Source organism: Eriocheir sinensis, chromosome 45, assembly GCF_024679095.1.
Source record: "Eriocheir sinensis breed Jianghai 21 chromosome 45, ASM2467909v1, whole genome shotgun sequence".
NCBI lineage: Eukaryota > Metazoa > Arthropoda > Malacostraca > Decapoda > Varunidae > Eriocheir > Eriocheir sinensis.
This window is the reverse complement of record NC_066553.1, coordinates 7237304-7260372: the sequence shown is the minus strand read 5'-3', so window position 1 is coordinate 7260372 and position 23069 is coordinate 7237304. Positions and strand designations below refer to the sequence as shown.

Sequence of the window (23069 nt, the reverse complement as noted above, 5' to 3'; positions counted from 1 at the left end):
AATAAAAGTCTATTGCAGAATGGTCGCTATCTCACTTTTAGCATCATAAAAGCACATTTTGTGACCCAACGTTTTTCCAAACCTTCCTCCCCTTTTTTTGCATATATATATATATATATATATATATATATATATATATATATATATATATATATATATATATATATATATATATATATATATATACATATAAATAAATGAATATCTATCTATCTATCTATCTATCTATCTATCTATCAATCTATCTATCTATCTATCTATCTATCAATATCTATATCTATTTATATATATCTCTATCTGTTTATCTATCTATCTATCCCTATCTCTATCTATCTATCTAGCTATCTATCTATATCTATCTATCTATCTATCTATCTATCTATTTATCTATTTCTCTCTCTCTCTCTCTCTCTCTCTCTCTCTCTCTCTCTCTCTCTCTCTCTCTCTCTCTCTCTCTCTCTCTCTCTCTCTCTCTCTCTCTCTCTCTTTATATATATATATATATATATATATATATATATATATATATATATATATATATATATATATATATATATATATATATATATATATATATATATATATATATATATATATATATATATATATATATATATATATATATACGTCAGTTGTCTAAAGTTATATGATGCGAAAGTACTCACTATTTTTCCCTCTTCTTTTTCAGTTGTAATTCTACCCATATGTCGTTACGCATTTTTTTTTTTAGCAGAGCTGATATTGTTTTCTTGCAGCGATCACGCATTATACCTAAACTTATTCTTTCTGCTCCTTTGTCAATCATTCATTTAATTGACATAAATTCAATTCAGTGACAGACGTGGGGAGGAAGTGGCTGAGTGGTATGCATGCGGGAGCTGTTGCCCAGACTACAGACCCTCGCACCCCACGCTAAAGATGAAATTTTTCAGTCATCGCCGAGTGACCGAAGACGACCCACATGCTGATTCATATCTGCCCCACCACCCCAGACTCTATCAAAAGTCTCTCATGAGGGTCAAGTCGAGCTCCAGGGGGCAGCATGAGCCAAGCAAGAATGGTACCACTGTAGAATAATGGTCCGTGCCACTAACGAGTTTTTGGTGGACCACAAGGCCCCATCGATGGAGTCTCACTGTGCTGTAGACATAAAGCAAAGCAAAAAAAACTGATGAGAATACAGCGGAGGCCCTATGGCTTTCAAATGACCTGTTTCAAATAATGAAAAAAAAAAAATCAATCTGCGATTTATAGAAAAACCCTGGAAATACAGAGAGAAAAAATAGCAAACAAGAAGTATATATGTCCATGCAATGTAATTTAATAAGAAAAAAAAAGTCAAAATAAATAACTTTCTCTTGTTTTTCCTTGATTAGCAAGTTGTCACTCCGACCTTCACAAAAATAAAATGGGAAAATAAAAATAAAATGATCCTGGCGATGCAAGGCCAAAGTTTCGCCTTTCCATTATATACCTAAGAACAATTTCCGACTCACATGACTACCTTGACAAACTACTGGCTCTTCACTCGGCCTGTCAACCAAACACATCCAAGGCACACTTTCGGAGGTGGGAACTTTAGCGCCTCGAGTCTGGCATTTCCGGCGCCGCGCGACAAAAGACTGGCTCACATGTCTCCGCTAACGCTCCCCTGCCACGGTGCGTCATGCCCCACCGCTACAGTGCTGCTGCCTAAGGGAGAAGGAGAGAAAAGAAAAGAGGAGGAGGAGGAGGAGGATATAGAGGAGAAGAAAAAAGAGAAGAAGAAAGAGGAGGAAATTGAGGAAATGGAGGAGGAGGAGGAGGAGGGAGAGGAAGAGGAGGGGTAGGAGGAAGAGGAGGAGGAGGAGGAGGAGGAGGATATACAGGAAAATAAAAAAAGAGAAGAAGAAAGAGGAAGATGAAGAGGAGGAAATTGAGGAAATGGAGGAGGAGGAGGAGGAGGAGGAGGGAGAGAAAGAGGAGGAGGAGGAGGAGGAGGAGGAGGAGGAGGAGAAACCTGTCTCCTACAATCATAACGTAAGACTTAAAGTTCGAATCTTTTCCAGCCTGCAATATTACCCGACGAAAGTCTCATTAAGCCCAGAAATCCATTTCAAAACCTGGCAGAAAATTTCAAGACATACTGATTTGAGAAAAGCCAGCCCTACCTGGACACAGTGACAGCGTGGCCAACAACCGCAGATTTACTAGACCGCCAATACAAGACGTGAAGGTGGATGGCGATGAGAAGGCCAACATCCTCACTGGAGGCAAAATAAGAACACTTCCAATCACAACTAAGGATGACAAGGCAGAGATGAACAGATAAGCAATAGCTTCTATTAATTCTTCAATTAAAATAATGATTTATAATACACTGACAACATTTGTACAAGTTTTATTGGAAAATATAAAAGTACAAAAGGAGAACAGGATGAGTCGTATAGGAAAATAGTGAGGCAGAGAAAGGCAGAAAGCTGTCGTATCAGCGGATGGCGTTGACAAGGATGAAGAATATCCGAAGAACCTTGGCAATCTTCCTTCCCCGCGGGAATGCACAGTCGTCGTCTACCAGTGGCCGCCGTAGCCGCCGTGGCCGAAGCCGCCGTGGCCGAAGCCGCCGTGGCCGTGGCCGCCGTAGCCACCGTGGTTGACCACGGGCACGTGCTTCACGACGGGCACGTGCTTCACGACGGGCACGTGCTGCACCACGGGCACGTGCTGCACCACATGCACCGGCCGCACAAAGACGGGACGCGCTGCATGGCCCCCGAAACCTCCTCTGAAGCCGCCCTTCTTGAAGCCGCCCTTCTTGGGCTGCGGCGCAGCACCGACGGAGCTGAAAACCGCTGCGAGCGCCACGAGGACGGCAAGGGCCACGTAAATCTGTAGGAGGAATCACGCACGGTCATAGCAACTCTACTTACGAAACTTGTCTCTTCCTAATGCCTCAGCGAGCCCCGCATGGAAACGAGAAGCGGTTGAGCACACACATTAGACCAAAGGACCATTAACTTCCTTTCTGCTGCGTGACGCCATTTAAATAACAAAAACTGAGCCAAGACATAAGTAGCTCGACTGCTGCGAGATGCCCACAAAATGAAATCAATTAAGAGGAGGTCTTGTTCATGGCTCAACACTAACAACTGACACCCTACACACTAATTAAATCATCTTTCACCTGTCATCTACTACCCCGTGCCTACCCTCATCCCCGCCCCTCTGCCACTCTGTACCTATCCTCCCCTCCCCTAACCCTCCCCTGCCACATGGCACTTACAATCTCCCCAAATGACTCATCCCTGCCGCACCGTCCCTACCTTCTGACATGACCGCACTTTGCCATCCTGCATCTACTGTATCCTACCCTGACACTTCTGGGCCAAGGAGGAAAAAACAACAGGTGGTCACTAAAATGAGCTAACATCTTGACAGTATCATTACATGTCTAGATTAACTCAAATTGTCTTAGAAATCTCTTAACCACGACGGCACGTCTTTCAGCAAATGTCTCTTGACCCTCTTGAGTCATACTCACAAACTTCATTTTGAGGCGTTGGGTGAGTGTCTCAGGACTGAGCTCAGTTGATCTGTGCTGCTCTTGTTTCGCGCCCTCCCTTTATAGCTGTAGCAGCGACGGGTGTCAGGCCGCAAACCCTGCCGTACATTAAGGACGATTCTAGATGGAAGATCCAAAGAAAAATGGCCCTTTGAGACGCTTCCCTCCAGCCTGCCTTCCCTTCTCCGGTGTTGTCCTCGGCAAAAAAGTTAACTTCCGTCTGTTCGTTTACAGCGACCTCTCAACCATTTCTGGGGCGTTGATGAATCCATGAAGGAGATGCTGTCACTCCGTTCAGCATTTCAGTCATATATTATTTTTGGCTGACGCAATTACATGTATACATTCATGTAATAATAATCGTATATAATAAATGGTCATCTCCGATGAATTTCGTCATCGAATAATATTTTACACGTTAATGGGGAACCATCCTGATCACCTGTGGTAACCAAAAAATGGTGTATTGAAGGTTATGCTGCATAAATAAATATTAGCGCATCAGTGGCCTATCAGTGATCCCGGGCGGGGCAACGCGAATGTGAAAGGCGCCAAGGCAGACCAGCCTGGCAGGAAGGGGCCGGCCTGTGGTGTGACATATGGGGTGGAGGCTGTGGACGCGGGGGTGGGGGGGGGGGGTAAGAAACTTAACGAGGATCGTAAGGACATTTTTTAATGGTAAAGGAGGAAGATCAAGTGAAGAAAAAAAAGAAACCCCCCGCGATGACGCCGCCCCCACAATAAAATGGAAACAACAGAGTTATATAGATTTGTATTTGTCGACAGAATAGGAATTTCATAACTTGTCGTCCCTACTCATGTGATTAATATTTGCTATTATTTTCCCGAATATTCCCACTTTTTGCATCGTTTACGTTCACTGATTATTTAATATTTGATATCTGAGAAACTACGACAAACTACACTCGATTCCAAAAGTGAGGGCAAGGCTCCCCCCTACATACACACACACCCATACCCTTAAATACACACACACACAAAAAAAAAAACACTCCAGAGCTACGTCCAAGATCACCGCATTTCCCACGCGGCCATAAAGTCTGGAGGTCACATCCTTGCATAACACTGCGGTGGTGGAAATCTAAGCCGAGCAGGGAAGGAGGAAGAGGAGGAAGAGGAGGAAGAGGAGGAAGGGAAATAGGAGGAGGAAGAGGAAGAAGGGAAAGAGGAGGAGGAGGAGGAGGAGGAGGAGGAGGAGGAGGAGGAGGAGGAGCAGGAGGAGGAGATAAACACAATCCCTTTTATATGAACCAATAACGTTTGTAGCGTCCAATTCCTTCCTATAGGGCTGCCACATAACGTCGGAGATTTATTTTCTTACCCACATAGTTTTATTTCTTATTATATTTGTTTCCTTGTATGTACTAATTTCCGTCACTGCTTCCTTCCCTTACATTTTTTCAGTAATCAGTATTTTTTTCTCAATTCTATCTACTTTCTGATTACTTCTTGTCCCTATTCTCATCATCATCATTATTATAAGCGACTTTTCTGTCATTTTTATCCAACTCACTAATATTCTTCTCTTTTACTTCCACTCACTCACTCACTCACTCACTCCCCTCCCCTACACTCACTCACTCACTCCCCTCCCCTACACTCACTCACTCACTCATTCTCTCTCTCTCTCTCTCTCTCTCTCTCTCTCTCTCTCTCTCTCTCTCTCTCTCTCTCTCTCTCTCTCTCTCTCTCTCTCTCTCTCTCTCTCTCTCTCTCTCTCTCTCTCTCTCTCTCTCTCTCTAACACACACACCCGGGCAAAGTGTTGGCTTAGTTATATGCTTTTTTACAGTGTTTTGCGTGTTTTAGGTCACTGCTGATTGTGACTCCAAGATCCGATTCCTCCTGCACGACCTGCAGAGAATTTTCGCGCATGTTGTGCCTTTGGTTACTGTTTCAGGAACCAAAGTACATGACTTTGCATTTGTCAACGTTGAACGACATTTGCCACTTTTCGGGCCCCTGGATAATCTGGTCAAGGTCGTTTTGGATGACTTCACAGTACGCAGTCGTGAGGGCCCTTCCGCCCACTTTAGTGTCGCTGGCAAACTTTGATAGGGAGGATTTCATTCCCGCTTCCAAGTCATTGATGTATAAGATAAAGAGAAGGGTCCCAGCATCGATCCCTGGGGCACCCCACTAGTGACTGGTAGCCACTCGGAGGCCTGGCCGTTAATAAACCCTTTCAGTGTGATGATTTTTTTTCGTCCGCACCTCCTGCGGCCTAGGCTATTATTTGTGATTTATACATTAGTTATGTAGAATATCATGCTCAGGTTGATGAATTTCTCCTGAATTTTTAAAATTTTACTTGTATTATCATCAATAATTCATGTTCTATATTTCCAACGCGGTAGTGTGTGAAAGTCTGATAAGAAAATAAGCAGCCTGCTGCCAGATGTACGGTGCACGCTCTATAGCTACGAATAAACGGACCAGGGTGAATGGGCTCGAATCGTAGCCAGGGCTCTCGGCGCTGAGCCCACTCAGGTCTTCATCATTCCCATCGTGATGATGTAGTAATGGGTGTTTGGGGGAAGGCTACGGAAGGTAAACTGAGATGGCCAGAGTTCCTTATTCATGTCCTGTGTCCCTGGGCAGAATGGTCCACTATATATGACATAAGCACCGCAGCCACGCGCAGCTACAGCCTGTGCACCAACCCTCGTACTTTTCATATACATGTCACTACCTATATATCTGACTACCTAGGTATGTAACTACGTAAGCTACGCGTCAAAGGCTCACAGGCTCAGGAAGGTTCAGTGTCGAATGTGAGAACCGAAGCCACGTGCAGCTGTAGTATATATATATATATATATATATATATATATATATATATATATATATATATATATATATTTATATATATATATATATATATATATATATATATATATATATATATATATATATATATATATATGCACCCCCACAGAACTTGGAACATGAGTTTGGAATTGGCACACACAGAGGGGTCTCTCCCCTGGAAACAGTAATTCGGTGGGTCCAGAGGATGTACAGGAGCGATAGGACAGGATACAGAAATAGGGTTGTGATCGGAGAAGCCCAACGGAGAGAGCAGTTTGACATAGTTAGCAGAAGGGTTAGAGGTAAGGTAGAAGTCTAGTATGTTGGGTCTGTCTCCAAGACGGTCGGGGATATGTGTAGGGTGCTGACCCAACTGCTCTAGGTCGTTGATGAGAGCAAAGTTGTAAGCTTGTTCACCGGGCTGGTCAGTGAAAGAGGATGAAAGCCAAGGCTGGTAGTGAACATTGAAATCTCCCAAGATGGAAATTTCAACAAAGGGAGAGTGGGTCAAGATATGCTCCACTTTAGAGTTCAAGTAGTCAAAGAATTTTACATAGTTAGTAGAGTTAGGTGAGAGATAAACAGCACAGATGTATTTAGTAATAGAAAGACTAAGAAGTCTTAGCCAGATGATGGAAAATTCTGAAGAGTCAAGGAAGTGAGCACGAGAACAAGTGATGTCATTGCGCACGTAGGCGCAACAGCCAGCTTTGGATTGAAATTTAGGATAGATATAGTAGGAAGGAACAGAGTAGAGATTGTTGTCAGTAGTCTCAGAAACCTGTGTTTCGGTGAGGATGAGAAGGTGAGGTTTAGAGGAGAGATGGTGTTCCACCGACTGAAAATTAGAACAAAAACCGCGAGTGTTGCAGAAATTGTTCGAGGGGTTATCAAGACACCTCTCAAGTCGCCAGCCAGAAGGGGAGTCCTCCCTGGGGAAATTTGTGGGCCCCCCTCCAAGGCGGGGACTCCGAGGCATTTATGTTGTACGCCACTCTGAATTTGGGGAGAAGGTGTGTATGTTTTGTGGATGTAGTGTGGTGTGGATACAGAGAGGACCTGTCATTAGAGAGCATGCTGAACTACTCTCCGGTGTTGATAAGACATTAGGGAAACAGTTAGTGAGTACACGGGAAGGGTCTTTGGAGGGCTTAAGCACTCTCCTCACTTCCCATATATACCTCATTATATATATATATATATATATATATATATATATATATATATATATATATATATAGAGAGATAGAGAGAGAGAGAGAGAGAGAGAGAGAGAGAGAGAGAGAGAGAGAGAGAGAGAGAGAGAGAGAGAGAGAGAGAGAGAGAGAGAGAGAGAGAGAGAGAGAGAGAGAGAGAGAGAGAGAGAGAGAGAGAGAGAGAGAGAGAGAGAGAGAGAGAGAGAGAGAGAGAGAGAGAGAGAGAGAGTGTGTGTGTAACACGTCCACAGCTCCCAAATGAGCAATGGTGAAGCATCACCGACATGAAAACATTAGGTCAGTCAGGTCAGTGCTGAAAGGTAAGTGCTTGCACAGGAGACACTCAAAACACCTGCAGAATACATTCAGTACCATCTCCAAGAGGTATGATGTAAAAGTTTTGGATCATGAATTAAATTAAACTCCTGACCTTACTCTAGGTATCAACGTATGAAATATGCATCGCACGTGTGTGTGTGTGTGTGTGTGGGGGCTCCACTCACACAGCTCTCTTGGACAGAGTGAAGTGTAAGGCTCTTCGTCTCGTCAGCTCTCCTCCTTTTACTGATAGTCTTTTACTTCTTAAATTCCGCCGCCATGTTGCCTCTCTTTCTATCTTCTTTCGATATTTTCATGCTGACTGCTCTTCTGAACTTGCTAACTGCATGCCTCCCCCCCTCCCGCGGCCTCGCCGCACACGACTTTCTACTCAAGCTCATCCCTTTACTTTCCAAATCCCTTACGCACGAGTTAACCAGCATTTACACTCATTAATCCCTCACGCTGGTAAACTCTGGAACAATTTTCCTTCATCTGTATTTCCTCCTGCCTATGACTTGAACTCTTTCAAGAGGAGGGTATCAGGACACCTCTCCTCCCGAAATTAACCTATCTTTCGGCCACTCCTCTTGACTCTTTTGTGGGATCAGTGAGTAGCGGGCTTTTTTTTTTTCATTATTGGTTCCTTTTTTTTGCCTTTGAACTGTTTCCTCTACTGTAAAAAAAAAAAAAGTTTCAGTACACAGCAGATGATTTCTACTTTTCAGTCTTAAGTTTATTCCATTACCTCAAAGTAACACTAGATTCCTTGAGAAAGGACAACCATTACATTATTAACAAGAAAGAATGTAGGAGTAATTATGTCCACAATGAGAAAATTCCTCTGCTGCTTGTGCCAATCACTGTACAAGCAACAATTACCCAGACTGAAACCTACGTCTGGCCAAGCTATTATGACGGGTGGACTGAAGTGACCAAACCCACACCACAGGCAGCAGACCAAAGATAAGCGGAAGATGCTAGACTGAAAGACAAAAAAGTATTGCGGATGGGGCATATTTTCCGACGAGTCTCATTAAGCCCAGAAATCCTTTTCAAAACTTGGCAGAATTCAAAATTCAAGACACACTGATTTGAAAAAAGCCAGCCCTACCTGGACACAGTGACAGCGTGGCCAACAACCGCAGATTTACTAGACCGCCAATACAAGACGTGAAGGTGGATGGCGATGAGAAGGCCAACATCCTCACTGGAGGCAAAATAAGAACACTTCCAATCACAACTAAGGATGACAAGGCAGAGATGAACAGATAAGGAATAGCTTCTATTAATTCTTCAATTAAAATAATGATTTATAATACACTGACAACATTTGTACAAGTTTTATTGGAAAATATAAAAGTACAAAAGGAGAACAGGATGAGTCGTATAGGAAAATAGTGAGGCAGAGAAAGGCAGATAGCTGTCGTATCAGCGGATGGCGTTGACAAGGATGAAGAATATCCGAAGAACCTTGGCAATCTTCCTTCCCCGCGGGAATGCACAGTCGTCGTCTACCAGTGGCCGCCGTAGCCGCCGTGGCCGAAGCCGCCGTGGCCGAAGCCGCCGTGGCCGTGGCCGCCGTAGCCACCGTGGTTGACCACGGGCACGTGCTTCACGACGGGCACGTGCTTCACGACGGGCACGTGCTGCACCACATGCACCGGCCGCACAAAGACGGGACGCGCTGCATGGCCCCCGAAACCTCCTCTGAAGCCGCCCTTCTTGAAGCCGCCCTTCTTGGGCTCCGGCGCAGCACCGACGGAGCTGAAAACCGCTGCGAGCGCCACGAGGACGGCAAGGGCCACGTAAATCTGTAGGAGGAATCACGCACGGTCACAGCAACTCTACTTACGAAACTTGTCTCTTCCTAATGCCTCAGCGAGCCCCGCATGGAAACGAGAAGCGGTTGAGCACACACATTAGACCAAAGGACCATCAGCTTTCTTTCTCCTGCGTGACGCCATTTAAACAACAAAAACTGAGCCAAGACATAAGTAGCTCGACTGCTGCGAGATGCCCACAAAATGAAATTAATTAAGAGGAGGTCTTGTTCATGGCTCAACACTAACAACTGACACCCTACACACTAATTAGATCATCTTTCACCTGTCATCTACTACCCCGTGCCTACCCTCATCCCCGCCCCTCTGCCACTCTGTACCTATCCTCCCCTCCCCTAACCCTCCCCTGCCACATGGCACTTACAATCTCCCCAAATGACTCATCCCTGCCGCACCGTTCCTACCTTCTGACATGACCGCACTTTGCCATCCTGCATCTACTCTATCCTACCCTGACACTTCTGGGCCAAGGAGGAAAAAACAACAGGTGGTCACTAAAATGAGCTAACATCTTGACAGTATCATTACATGTCTAGATTAACTCAAATTGTCTTAGAAATCTCTTAACCACGACGGCACGTCTTTCAACAAATGTCTCTTGACCCTCTTGAGTCATACTCACAAACTTCATTTTGAGGCGTTGGGTGAGTGTCTCAGGACTGAGCTCAGCTGATCTGTGCTGCTCTTGTTTCGCGCCCTCCCTTTATAGCTGTAGCAGCGACGGGTGTCAGGCCGCAAACCCTGCCGTACATTAAGAGCGATTCCAGCTGGAAGTCCTAATGAAAAACGACCTTATGAGACGCTTCCATCTCGCCTGCCTTCCCTTCTCAGGTGTTGTCCTCGGCAAAAACGTTAACTTCCGTCTGTTCGGTTGCAGCGACGACTCAACCATTTCAGAGGCGCTGATGAGCTCATTAAGGAAATATTGTCACTCAGTTCAACATTCCAGTTATTTATCATTGCCTTACGTAATATTCATATACTAGGAATGGTAGATAAGTAATATTTAATATTTATCTCTGATGAATTATGTCACCGAACATTGTTTACATGTTAATATGGTACCAGCCTGATCAGAAGTAGCGGCCAAAAAATGATGTCTTGAGGGTTATGGTGAAAAAAACAACAACAACAGTGCAACAGTGGCGTAGCAGTAATCTCGGGCGGGGCCACGCGAATTTGAATGGCGCCAAGGCAGACCAGCCTGGCGGGAAGTGGCCGGCCCGTGGTGTTACATATGGGGTGGAGGCTGTGGACGCGGGGGGGTGTAGCGGGGGAAAAAATATAAGAAACTTAACGAGGATCGCAAGGACAGTTTTTAAATAGTAAAGGAGGAACATCAAGTGCAAAAAAGAAAACAAACCCCCGCGATGACGCTGCCCCCACAATAAAATGTAAACAACGGGGTTACATGGATTTGTATTTGTCGGCAGAATAGGAAATATTCCCACTTCTTGCATCGTTTACGTTCACTGATCGATTTAATATTTGATAGTTGAGAAACTACGACAAACTACATTCGATTCCATAAGTAATGAAGTCAAAGCTCCCAACCCCCACCCCCCCACCCCACACAGACGTACCTTTACACGCACACACACACACACACACACACACACACACACACACACACACACACACACACACACACACACACACGTACCCTTACACACCCACGAAAAAAAAAGTTTACGTCCTAGATAACCGCCTTTCCCACGCGGCCATAAAGTCTTGAGGTCACATCCTTGCATAGCACTGCGTAGCGTGGAGGTCTAAGCCAAGCAGCGAAGGAGGAGGAGGAGGAGGAGGAGGAGGAGGAGCAGGAGTAGAAGTAGAAAAAGGAAACGGCGGAAAAGGAGAAGGAGTTGGAGGAGGAGGAGGAAGAAACGGCGGAAAAGGAGGAGCAGGAGGAGGAGGAGGAGGAGGAAGAAACGGCGGAGATGGAGGAGGAGGAGGAGGAGGAGGAGGAGGGTGGAGAAACGTCGGAAAAGGAGAAGGAGGAGGAGTAAGAAACGGCGGAAAAGGAGGAGCAGGAGGATGAAAAGGCGGAAATGGAGAAGGGGGAAGAGCAGGAGGAGGAGACAGGCAAGGAGGAAGAGAAACAACCCTTTTTTTTTATGAACCACTAATGTTGCTAGCGTCCAATTCCTTCCTACAGGGCTGCCACTTACCGTTTCGGGGATTTATTTTCTTAACCTCATATTTTTTTTTCTATTTTTGTTTCCTTGTTTTTACTAAGTTCCGCCACTGCTTTCTATTCTTTCCTTTTTTCAGTTATCAGTATTTTTTTTTTTATCATTTCTATCTACTTTCTGTTTGCTTCTTCTTTTTCCTTGTCCTTATCCTCATCATTATCATTATTACCAACGTCTTTCTCTTTATATCCTACTCACTAATATTTTTCTCTTTTACTTCCTCCCCCCCCCCCCCCCCACACACACACACACACACTCACTCACTCACTCACTCACTCTCTTTGGTTAGCGCGCTTGGGTCACAACTGAGAGGTTTCGGGTTCGATTCTTGGGCGGAGTTGAGACAAATGGGCAGTTCCCTTGTATCTGTGTCTTCTGTCCTTCCCAGCGATTAAGGGTACCGTGATTTAGTCAGGGGTTGTGTCCCGCCACTTGGGTTTGTGTGGGTGTTATGTGAGGTATCCGCCGCACTCAACGATCAGTCACCAAAGTTCCAAGCATTTTCGGGAGGGTTCTGGTTTTAGTGAAAAAAAGAAAGAAAAAAAAACAGCAAGAGGAAACTCGGTATAAGGAAAAAACAGACTTTTGCAATGAGAAAACCGAACGGCAAACCCGCTTACAACGTGGGCAAAGTAAATTAAAGCCGCTGGAGAGTTTTACGGTGAACTGTATCACTCAGACATTGAGCAGCAGAATGAAGTATAAAAAGATATCACAGAAGTCGCAGCGGAAATGAAAAATTAAATTTAACGCCGTGAAAAGTACGAGAAAAGAGAAAGCGGCCGGGAATTTGGTGTTAATGTAAATCGGGATGCCGGATATATTACTGTAGAAAACAATCAAACCATTTCACTTTTTTTTTTTGCTGAGAAGTAAGAAGCTAAGATGCAAAAACAATATAAACGAGAAAGTCTGCACAAAAAATATCAAAAGCCAGGAGGTCTAGTAAGCCATAACGGAGGCCGAACAACCTAAAAGTTATTGTTCTTACAGCCTAATGTCAGTTATCTACATATTATTCAGAAAAAAAACATCACAATCCATTTCAGCCGCCCATATATTCTTTTTTTTTTTACAGCAGAGGAGACAGCTATAGGGCAAGAAAAAAAGGAAACAATGATGAAAAAAAAGCCTGCTGTGCGCTGCTTCTATATAAAGCTCAGAGGAGTGGCCGAAAGATAGGTCAATTTCGGGAGATGTGTCCTGATACCCTCCTCTTGAAAGAGTTCACGTCGTAGGCAGGAGGAAATACAGATGAAGGAAGATTGTTCCAGAGTTTACCTGGGTGAAATATGAAAGAGTGAAGATGCTGGTTAACTCGTGCGTAAGGGACCACCTGGGATTTTTCAGTCACCGCCGAGTGGCCTAAAACTACCCACATGCTGTCCAGAAGACCACCCATCAACCCGGACTCTAAAAGAAACCGTCCAGTGAATCAAGAATGAGTTCCTGGGGGCAGCATGAGCCAAGAACTGACGCCACTATAAAAAAAAATTGCCTGCGCCACGACGGGCTTGGGACGACCATCTGGCTCCTGAAGAAAGCCTACCGGCGCTATAGGCGGGAGCCCTTTGCGGAACCCATGCTCGCGATCAGATAGGCCAGAAATGGAAAGGTGCTTTTGAATCTTCCGGTTAAGTATTGATTCACAAGCTTTTGATAGACAGGAAAGTAAAGCTATAGGGCTGTAGTTCGAGGGGTTGGAACGGTCACCCTTCTTAGGCACAGGCTGTATGAAGGCTTACTTCCAGCAGTTAGGGAAGGTAGATGTTGATTGGCAGAGGCGAAAGAATTTGACCAGGTAGGGTGTCAGCACGGAAGCACAGTTTTTAAGGAAAACAGGAGGCACTCCATCAGGTCCATAACACTTCTGTGAGTTGAGGCCAGAGAGGGCATAGAAAACATCACTCTTTAGAATTTTAATAACAGGCATAAAGGAGTTAGAGGGGGGGATGAGTAAGAGGAATATGCCCAGAATCGTTCAGAGTGGAGTTTTTACAGAATGTTTGAGAGAAGATTCAGCCTTAGAGATTGATGAGACGGCAGTGCTGCCGTCAGGGTTAAGGAGAGGAAAGAAAGATGAAGTGAAATTGGAGGAGATATTTTTGGCTAGGTGCCAGAGGTCTCTGGAATAATTAGAAAAAAAAGCAAGGTTTTGATATTTACTATGGATGAAAGAGCTTTCGTTAAGTCGAAGAATAGATTTGGCACGATTCCGGGCGGAAATGCAAAGATCATGGTTAGCAGGAGTGCGAAGGCTCTGGTACCTTTTGTGAGCTACCTCTCTATCTTTGATAGCACGAGAAGACGCGAGATTAAACCAAGACTTTTTAGCACGAGGAGTAGAGACATTACGTGGAATGTATGCCTCCATTCCAGAGAAATCACCTCTGTGATGCGCCGGGCACACACAGAGAGGTCTCTCACCTGGGAGCAATGATCATTCCACGGAAAATCGGAAAAGTACTTGAGTGTTGACGTACTTTAGTGTTATCCTATAACCGATTGAAGTTAAAACAGTGGCTATAGTAGAATAGGGTTTATTAGAGGAATGGGAACATAAAAGCAAAAGTAAAGGGTAATAGGAAAACAGTAGAGCAGAGAGACGTATGCATTTTTCAGATCAGCGGATGGCGTTGGCGAGGGCGAAGAATATCCGAAGAACCTTGGCAATCTTCCTTCCCCGCGGGAGAGTACAGTTGTCGTCTACCAGTGGCCGCCGTAGCCGCCGTGGCCGTGGCCGCCGTAGCCACCGTGGTTGACGGCCACGTGCTTCACCACGGGCACGTGCTGCACCACAGGCACGTGCTTCACCACGGTCACCGGCCGCACCACGCGGTGCACGACAGGACGCACGACACGGTGGCCACGGAAGCCGCCCACAAAACCGCCCTTCCTGAAGCCGCCCTTCTTGGGCTCCGGCGCGGCACCGACGGAGCTGAAGACCGCTGCAAGCGCCACCAGGACAACAAGGGCCACGTAAACCTGTAGAGACGGTTACATGTGCTCATAACACCTGCACTCCCCAGATGTGAGTCTTTCCAGCCAAGAAGCACGGAGAAGAAAATCATCTTATTTACAATTTGAAACAATACTGCTGCTGCATAACACCCATCAAAAGCTGAGGCATGAATGTTTACTGACTAGTATTAATATTTACACATCTATTATTCTTGACGCACACCAAGTAATATTCTACATTAGCAACATTACTACTGTTGGAAGCTTTTGATATAATCAGAGACCCAAGAGAGTGACAAATATTTCCAGATATCCTTTCACCTGCATTTTGTCACCCCGAGTGTACCCTTTCCGTATCTGACCCCCACCCCTCTGAGTCATTAAGCAACAGGTGTTCTCAGGTGTGGGCTAACATTCTGACAAGATCAATATATCTCTAGATTCACTTAAAATCTCTTAAATATCTCTTAACCATGATGACACGTCCCTCAGCAAAAACCTCTGAACCCTCTTCAGAGTCATACTCACAAACTTCATTTTGAGGCGTTGGGTGAGTGTCTCAGGACTGAGCTCAGCTGATCTGTGCTGCTCCATTTTCCCGGCCTCCCTTTATACCGCAGCCGCGAGGGGTGTCAGGCCTCCAACTCTGCCATACGTTAAGAGCGATTCCAGCTGGAAGCTCCATAGAAAAACCGTCCTTTATGCCTCTTCCATCGCCCTTACCGTCCTTTAACTCCCTCGATAAAAAGCTACATCCGTCTGTACATTTACAACGACAACTCGACCATTTCAGAGGCGTTGATGAGCTCATCAAGGAGATGCCGTCTCTCCAATGAACATTCCTGTCAAGTTTACAGTCTGTCTCTCATAACAATTAAATGGGAAGAATCTATGGGCGCAATGAATAGTAATCTCTGACCGGATTATTTTCTTTCAGTTACTGTAGTGCGGAACCAGATTAATGAAAAGTTGTGCCCACTAAACTTTTCACAGCAGGTTTGAAAGCTATCATGTAGAAAGGTAAATTATTTCGTAGTAGTTCCCCGCAGTGGCCCCAAGCTGTGGCGTGATGATAAAGGGACGCAGTAGTGCCCCGCCTCCTTGGGCCACGCACGGCCTGCAGGCGACATTAGCAGCCCGGCAAAAACAAGCAGGCTCAGGGTAGTGTACGGGGCAGGAAAATATAGTGAGCGGCGGGGAGACGAAACAAAAGGCATAAGATGCATGAGTAGCTGTGTAAGTGTGGGGCCTGTGTTACTGGAAACAGGCGGAATGTGTGCCGGTGGGTGTGTGTCTCACATCTGTCGACATTTTTGGGCATCTCCATAACGCTAAGTGAGGCACCGAAATCTATTATTACTATTCGAGAAAGCTACGTTTGTATTTCTAAGCTGATATGTCCGAATATATATATATATATATATATATATAGATATATATATATATATATATATATATATATATATATATATATATATATATATATATATATATATATATATATATATATATATATATATATATATATATATATATATATATATATATATATATATATATATATATATATATATATATATATATATATATATATATATATATATATATATATATATATATATATATATATATATATATATATATATATATATATATATATATATATATATATATATATATATATATAGTGTTAACTTCCTTGACGATAGCAGAATAACTTCCGGTACCTAGAAGGGATTCAGATGTAAACACGACAGCTTTATTGGCATATTTAACTTCTATGATAACACACAAACCAATAACAGATTTTGATGACAATATTTATTTACTTTTGCACTGAAATGCTTCTGAAAGCCAACAGGACCATAACGACGTAACATCATTATCTGCATGAGGAGTAAAGACTCGCCTCCAAATACTTTCGGGAGCTGGTGTTCTCAGGCGTCTAAACCTTGATAAAAAGGAGGCACGGCAACACCGCAGCGTTGGCCTTTGTGGGGAAGCTACATCATAAACATTTGGTCAGCGGCGGGGAACAAGGATGTTGCGGCGATGTCAAGTGCGTAAAAGACCTGAGTTTGGCAGCCGCTGGTGGGGCGACCGTATATATATATATTTTTTTTTTAGCGCCGGAGGTGGACAACGGCGAGGCAGCGATGTTACGGAGCAGGCGTTATGGGAGCCGCCACGTGTCTTTTTGAGCTCGGAACCAAAAATAGAGCCAACCATTGTGTATGTATGGCGTTGGTCAACATGTTCCCAGCAGTCGACTGCTCTGTTCAAGGTTGGAAAACCAGAAATCAAGGAAATAATTTTTTATGGTCTTTGTTTATCTTACTCATAAAAACATATAACTCTGACGAACGGAGGCTCTTTTTTTTCAAGGAAGGGGCGCCTCAAGTGCACATTTTGGCAATGTGTTTCCTTAGGAAATTGACTGTCTAAATTATAACGGAGTCTATAGATTCCTTGACAAGGTGTTGTTTCAATAGTACCATGTAACACGCGATGAATGTTATAAGAAAAAAAATATAACGCAACGAGACTGTCTCGAGTCAATGAGGGTATCTGTTAACCTGGTTATATTATTCGCATCAAGTAAGAATGTGCTTATGACATTTAAAGAGGAAAAGCTTCCGTACTTTAGAAAAAAACGTGAATCGGTATATAATGTTTTTCTTTTATGGGGGAAGAGGGGCTGATGAAGGTCATTCCTGAAGTGTTTTGTAAGAGTGGTCTGCGTCCCCCGCGGCAGAGTTGTGGACTGGAAAAGACTCCTCCGCCCTCGTCCCTCCTGATGACTGCAAAATACTGCTTTCTCGCGCCCGTTTTCCTTCCTGCTGTAAGAAATGTGGTGCCATTTTTTGCCGTCCCTTGAATGAAAATGGGATTCACTTAAAATGTTAAGAAAAAGAATCTACTATTGAAAATAAATATGATTTTTTTTCTCTATAGGCTAATTTCTGACAAAAAAAAAAATGCAAAGGCTGTCATTAAAATGTATAAGCAAAACAGCTGGGATAAATCATTTGATACCACATTCCTGCTAAGCCAATACATTGCAATCGTTGCCAATTCGTTCAGTAAGGAAATCAACAATGATAAAATATTTTAAAGTTAGTAAACAGTGTTTTTTTTTCTTATAGTGAGATTATAACTGTCAACAGAAGAGCTGTAATGGCCTTTTGAAAAAAAATCAGGAACATGTAATGTCATAATAACAATAATGAAATGACGATGATAATGACACAGCTACTACTACTACTACTACTATGTACTGCTACTACTACTACTACTACTACTACTACTACTATGTACTGCTACTACTACTACTACTACTACTACTACTACTATGTACTGCTACTACTACTACTACTACTACTACTACTACTACTACTATGTACTGCTACTACTACTACTACTACCACTACTACTACTACTACTACTACTACTACTTTTTTTTACAACAAAGGAGACGGCTCAAGGGCAACAAAAAGAGTGCAAAAAAAAAAAAAAAGCCCGATGCTCGCCTCTCCCATTATAGAAAAAGTAAAGAGTAGTCAAAAGAGAGGTCAATTTCGGGTGGAGAGGTGTCTTGATAAACTCTTCTTGAAAGAGGTCAAGTCATAGGCAGGAGGAAATACAGACGAAGGAAGGCTGCTCCAGAGTTTACCAGTGAAGGAGATGAAAGAATGGAAATGTTGGTTAACTCTTGCATAAGGAGTTTGGACAGTATAGGGATGAGCATGAGTAGAAAGTCGTGTGCAGCGGGGCCGCGGGAGGGGGGGAGGCATGCAGTTAGCAAGTTCAGAAGAGCAGGCAGCATAAACATATCGATAGAAGATAGAAAAAAAGGCAACATAGCGGCGGAATTTAAGAGGTAAAAACTGTCAGTAAGAGGAAGAGAGCTGATGAGACGAAGAGCCTTAGACTCCACTCTGTCCTAGAGAGCTGTGTGAATGGAGCCCCACCACACGTGAGATGCATATTCCATACGAGGGAGGACACGCCCTTATAAATAGAAAGCATCTAGCAGAGACGATACAGAACGCCCAACCTCGGGGAAGCGGATTTAGTGAGAGAGGAAATGTGAAATTTCCAGTTGAGATTTTGAGTTAAGGATAGACCGAGGATATTTAGTGTTGGAGAAGGTGACACCTGAGTGTTGTCAAAGAATAGGGGATAGGTGTTTGAAAGATTGTGTCGAGGTGGAGATTTTGAGTTTTTGAGGGAGTGAAGGACACAAAGTTCCTTTTACCCCAAAGAGAAATGATAGCAAGGTCTGAATTTAAGCGTTCTGCAGCCTCCAGTCTGGAGTCTCGTAATTCCTTTTGAGGGCGTCTTTTGTTGAAAGAAGTTGAATAATGCAGAGTGGAATCGTCAGCGTATGAGTGGAAAGGAAATAATTAGGGAAAGAAGATCATTGATGAATAGCAGGAAGAGTGGGTGATAGGATAGAGCCCTGAGGAACACTACTGGTGATAGGTTTAAGGGAAGAACTGTGACAGTCTACCACCGCAGAGATAGAACGACCGGAAAGGAAACTGGAGATAAAAGTACTGAGAGAAGGATAGAATCCGAAAGAAGGCAGTTTAGAAAGCAAAGATCTGTGCCAGACTCTATCGAAAGCTTTCGATATGTCTAACGCAACTGAGAAAGTTTCACCGAAACGGCTAAGAGAGGATGACAAAGAGTCAGTTAAGAGAGAGAAAAAAGATCGCCAGTAGAACGCCCCTTGCGGATCCCATAGTGGCTATCAGATAGAAGGTCAGAAGTGGAAAGGTGCTTTTGAATCTCCCGGTTAAGGATTGATTCAAAAGCTTTAGATAGGCAAGAAAGTAAAGCTATAGGGCGGTAGTTTGAGGGATATTTTTGGCCAGGTGATAGAGGTCTCTGGAAGAATTATAAAAAGAAAGCTTTTGACATTTACTATTGATGAAAAAGCTTTTGGGAAGTCGAAGAATAAATTTGGCACGATTCCGGGCAGAAATGAAAAGGTCATGGTTAGCGGGAGTGCGAAGGCTCTGGTACCTTTTGTGAGTTTCCTCTCTATCATTGATTACACGAGAACAAGCGTGATTAAACCAAGGCTTTTTAGCATGAGAAGTAGAGAAAAAACTGCTACGACTACTGTTATTACTACTACTACTACTACTACTACTACTACTACTACTACTACTACTACTATTAATAATAATAGTAAATAATAATAATATTAATACCAACAATAATTATATTTATTATAATTATTATTATTGTCATTACATATTATAATTATTATTGTTATCATTATTATCATTATTATTAGTTTGTATTACTATTATCACTATTATTATTATCTTTATCATCATCACAATCATCATCGTCGTCACACTTCTCCTCTTCCTCCTCCTCCTCATCATCATGCCTTTGTTAATAAGTGCCTACGCAGATTCACGGGATATCTCTGTAATGCCTTGGTGTCAAACAGGGAATTACTCTGTCAGACTGATTTGAGGCCAATTATCTGCATCGCCAACGCCAACTCCAGCTATACAGGCATGTGGCACGCCACCCAGAAACTGACCCTGCTCATCGGGTCGTCTCTGTCATAGACAATCCCGAGTGGAGGAGCCAAGGGGACGCCCGCAGGGTTCCTGTCTCGAGCATGTCGATGAATCATGCCAAGAGGTGCTCAGGATGGGAAAGGGGCCTGCATGGAGACTCGCCGGGGGGGACCGTCGGGCATGGCAGAGGCTCATCCCTTCGGCGCATACCCCTGATTGATGATGACGGTGATCATCATAATCACATTATCATCATTATTATTGTTGTTGCTGATGTTGTTGTTGTTACTATTATTATTATTATTATTATTATTATTATTATTATTATTATTATTATTATTATTATTATTATTATTATTATTATTATTATTATTATTATTATTATTATTATTATTATTATTAGTAGTAGTAGTAGTAGTAGTAGTAGTAGTAGTAGTATTTGTATTAGTATTAGTATTAGTATTTTCGTTATTTTTATCATAATAAATAATAGTGATAATCATGAAAATAACAATAGTTCTTGTTACTTGTATTTTCATTATTATTTTTGTTATTCATAGTAGTAGTAGTAGTAGTAGTAGCAGTAGCAGAAGTACTAGTAGTAGCAGAAATACTATTATTATTATTATTATTATTATTATTATTATTATTATTATTATTATTATTATTATTATTATTATTATTATTATTATTATTATTATTATTACTACTATCATTATTATTATTATTATTATTATTATTATTATTATTATTATTATTATTATTATTATTATTATTATTATTATTATTATTATTATTATTATTATTATTATTATCATCATAATTATTATTATTATTATTATTATTATTATTATTATTATTATTATTATTATTATTATTATTATTATTATTATTATTATTATTATTATTATTATTATTATTATTATTATTATTATTATTATTATTATTATTATTATTAGTAGTAGTAGTAGTAGTAATATTAGTAGGTGTAGTAGTATCAGTAGCTCGCTATAGCCGAGCAATGGTACCGGCGGCTGGTGCAGTCTTGATAGGCTGAGCACGCCAGTGACGGTAACATTGTGCTCCAGAAACGCAGACTGTCTCGCAGTTGGGCGACCTATCAATTGACGATTAATAACGAAAATGGACGTGCTCAGAGGGCGAGTAAAATAACGAGAACCACCGTTAAAATGTCAACAATGAAGGCAATGAGAAGTAAACAATAAAACTTAAAAGTTAGGAGAAACAGTGCGTTCTGGAACTGTATGAAACCATAATTGTAGTAGGCAAAATATATTGCAGTATTATTTTATGACAATATTAAATGGAGTTCAAGAACCTTAATATACTGTCGCTTTCCTATTAACACCATAAATGCCAAGGAGAGTAATTATGATAAATGGATCCGAAACACAAAATAATTATGTTGATACACGTGTATGCACCACAATAAGTAGGTCGCCTAATGAGGAGGAATAGATATGAAAGCGTCTATGAAACAAATGAGGAAATATCCTTTCTCACAAAGTGATTATTTTACAATATTTGAAATGAATACATGAGGCAGGATAGAATGGGAATATAAATGCCACAAAACCCCTACAGCATCGGAAATAACAACACCGAAGGAGAAAGAGTAATCGACTTCTGTCTCTAACATATTGTCTACTATGAACACATCTTCAAGGTCATGAAATGTGTGTGTAATAGGTATTTCCTCGAGAATACTCACACTCGCTAGTTTGATTTTGCTTCAGAAATGTTTGCTTTATTAAACCTTCGTAAAGTATTTTAAACAGCGCTACTTTATTATTTATGCATTTCCCGCTCCCTTCTCCTCCCCTGCGCCTTCTTTTCTTTTTTAACTTTTTTTTCGTGTTGTGTTTGTTTGTTAGTTTTGTTGTTATCGTGATTGTTGATACTTTTTTTATGATTTTCTTTCTTAATCTTAATTTTCATTTCCAGCTTTTTCTTTATTTTTTATTTTTCCTTAGCATTTTTCTTTTTTTCTTCTTCTTTTATACTTCTTATCATTTCTTGCTTTTCTTCTTTTCATCTTTTTCTTCTTCTATTTTTTCTCTTCTTTTCCTTCTTTTTCTTTCTTCTCTTTTCTTCCTTACTCTTTTTTCTTCTCTTTTTTTTTCTTCTTCTTCCTCTTCTTTTACCACTTTTCTTCTTCGCCAAGACATCACTGAGTGTACAATATCTTGTTTGATATTCGACAGCTACTCCATGGGAATTAACAAATCAGCTTTTGTTCCACGTATTGTAAGTTCAAAGTTTCAGTAACCACTGGGGGCCTGGCCCATCTTTCCAGATATTCTTTACAACCCTTGATCCGGAGTGACCCTGTTCACAACGGTACAAAGCCATTTCCTTTTTCAAGGGAACATTTAGTACTTCACATTACTGGCTTATGGAAGTGTACTGATGCCGTGAGGGAGCACAATTAGACAGGTTACTCTTAATAGCCCCAAATAAATTGGCTGTACCTGTCTTTCACGGCCATACTAATTAAATCGTCGTAGCACACAGGACTGTTTACCAAGTAAAGGTGTTGCTCCAACGAATTTATATATATATATATATATATATATATATATATATATATATATATATATATATATATATATATAT

The 23069-nt window shown here is 42.0% G+C and overlaps 1 protein-coding gene across 8 annotated transcripts; it reads right to left on the bottom strand.

Moving 5' to 3' along the window:
• Positions 1–2364: 2364 nt before the first annotated feature.
• LOC126980687 (uncharacterized) lies at positions 2365–15573 on the bottom strand. 8 transcript variants are annotated; one of them, XM_050830814.1, is made up of 3 exons: positions 15415–15495; positions 9448–9700; positions 2365–2612 (listed from the first exon to the last, which is right to left on the bottom strand). In XM_050830814.1, the coding sequence occupies exons 1-3, from the start codon at positions 15478–15480 to the stop codon at positions 2551–2553; spliced, it is 381 nt and encodes a 126-aa protein (XP_050686771.1). In that variant the 5' UTR covers positions 15481–15495; the 3' UTR covers positions 2365–2550. The 8 variants fall into 8 exon arrangements, with proteins under 8 accessions (XP_050686771.1, XP_050686772.1, XP_050686769.1 ...); XM_050830815.1 differs by having other exon boundaries at positions 2365–2611; positions 9468–9700; XM_050830812.1 differs by having other exon boundaries at positions 2365–2759; positions 9592–9700.
• Between the last annotated feature and the right edge of the window lie 7496 nt (positions 15574–23069).

Coding starts and splice junctions, on each gene's coding strand:
- LOC126980687 (XM_050830812.1), bottom strand. CDS start 15,480: ATGGAGCAGCACAGATCAGCTGAGCTCAGTCCTGAGACACTCACCCAA. Junction 9,701..15,414: donor AACGCCTCAAAATGAAGTTT/GTGAGTATGACT, acceptor TTCCTCCTACAG/ATTTACGTGGCCCTTGCCGT. Junction 2,760..9,591: donor GAAGGGCGGCTTCAGAGGAG/GTTTCGGGGGCC, acceptor GCTTCAGAGGAG/GTTTCGGGGGCCATGCAGCG.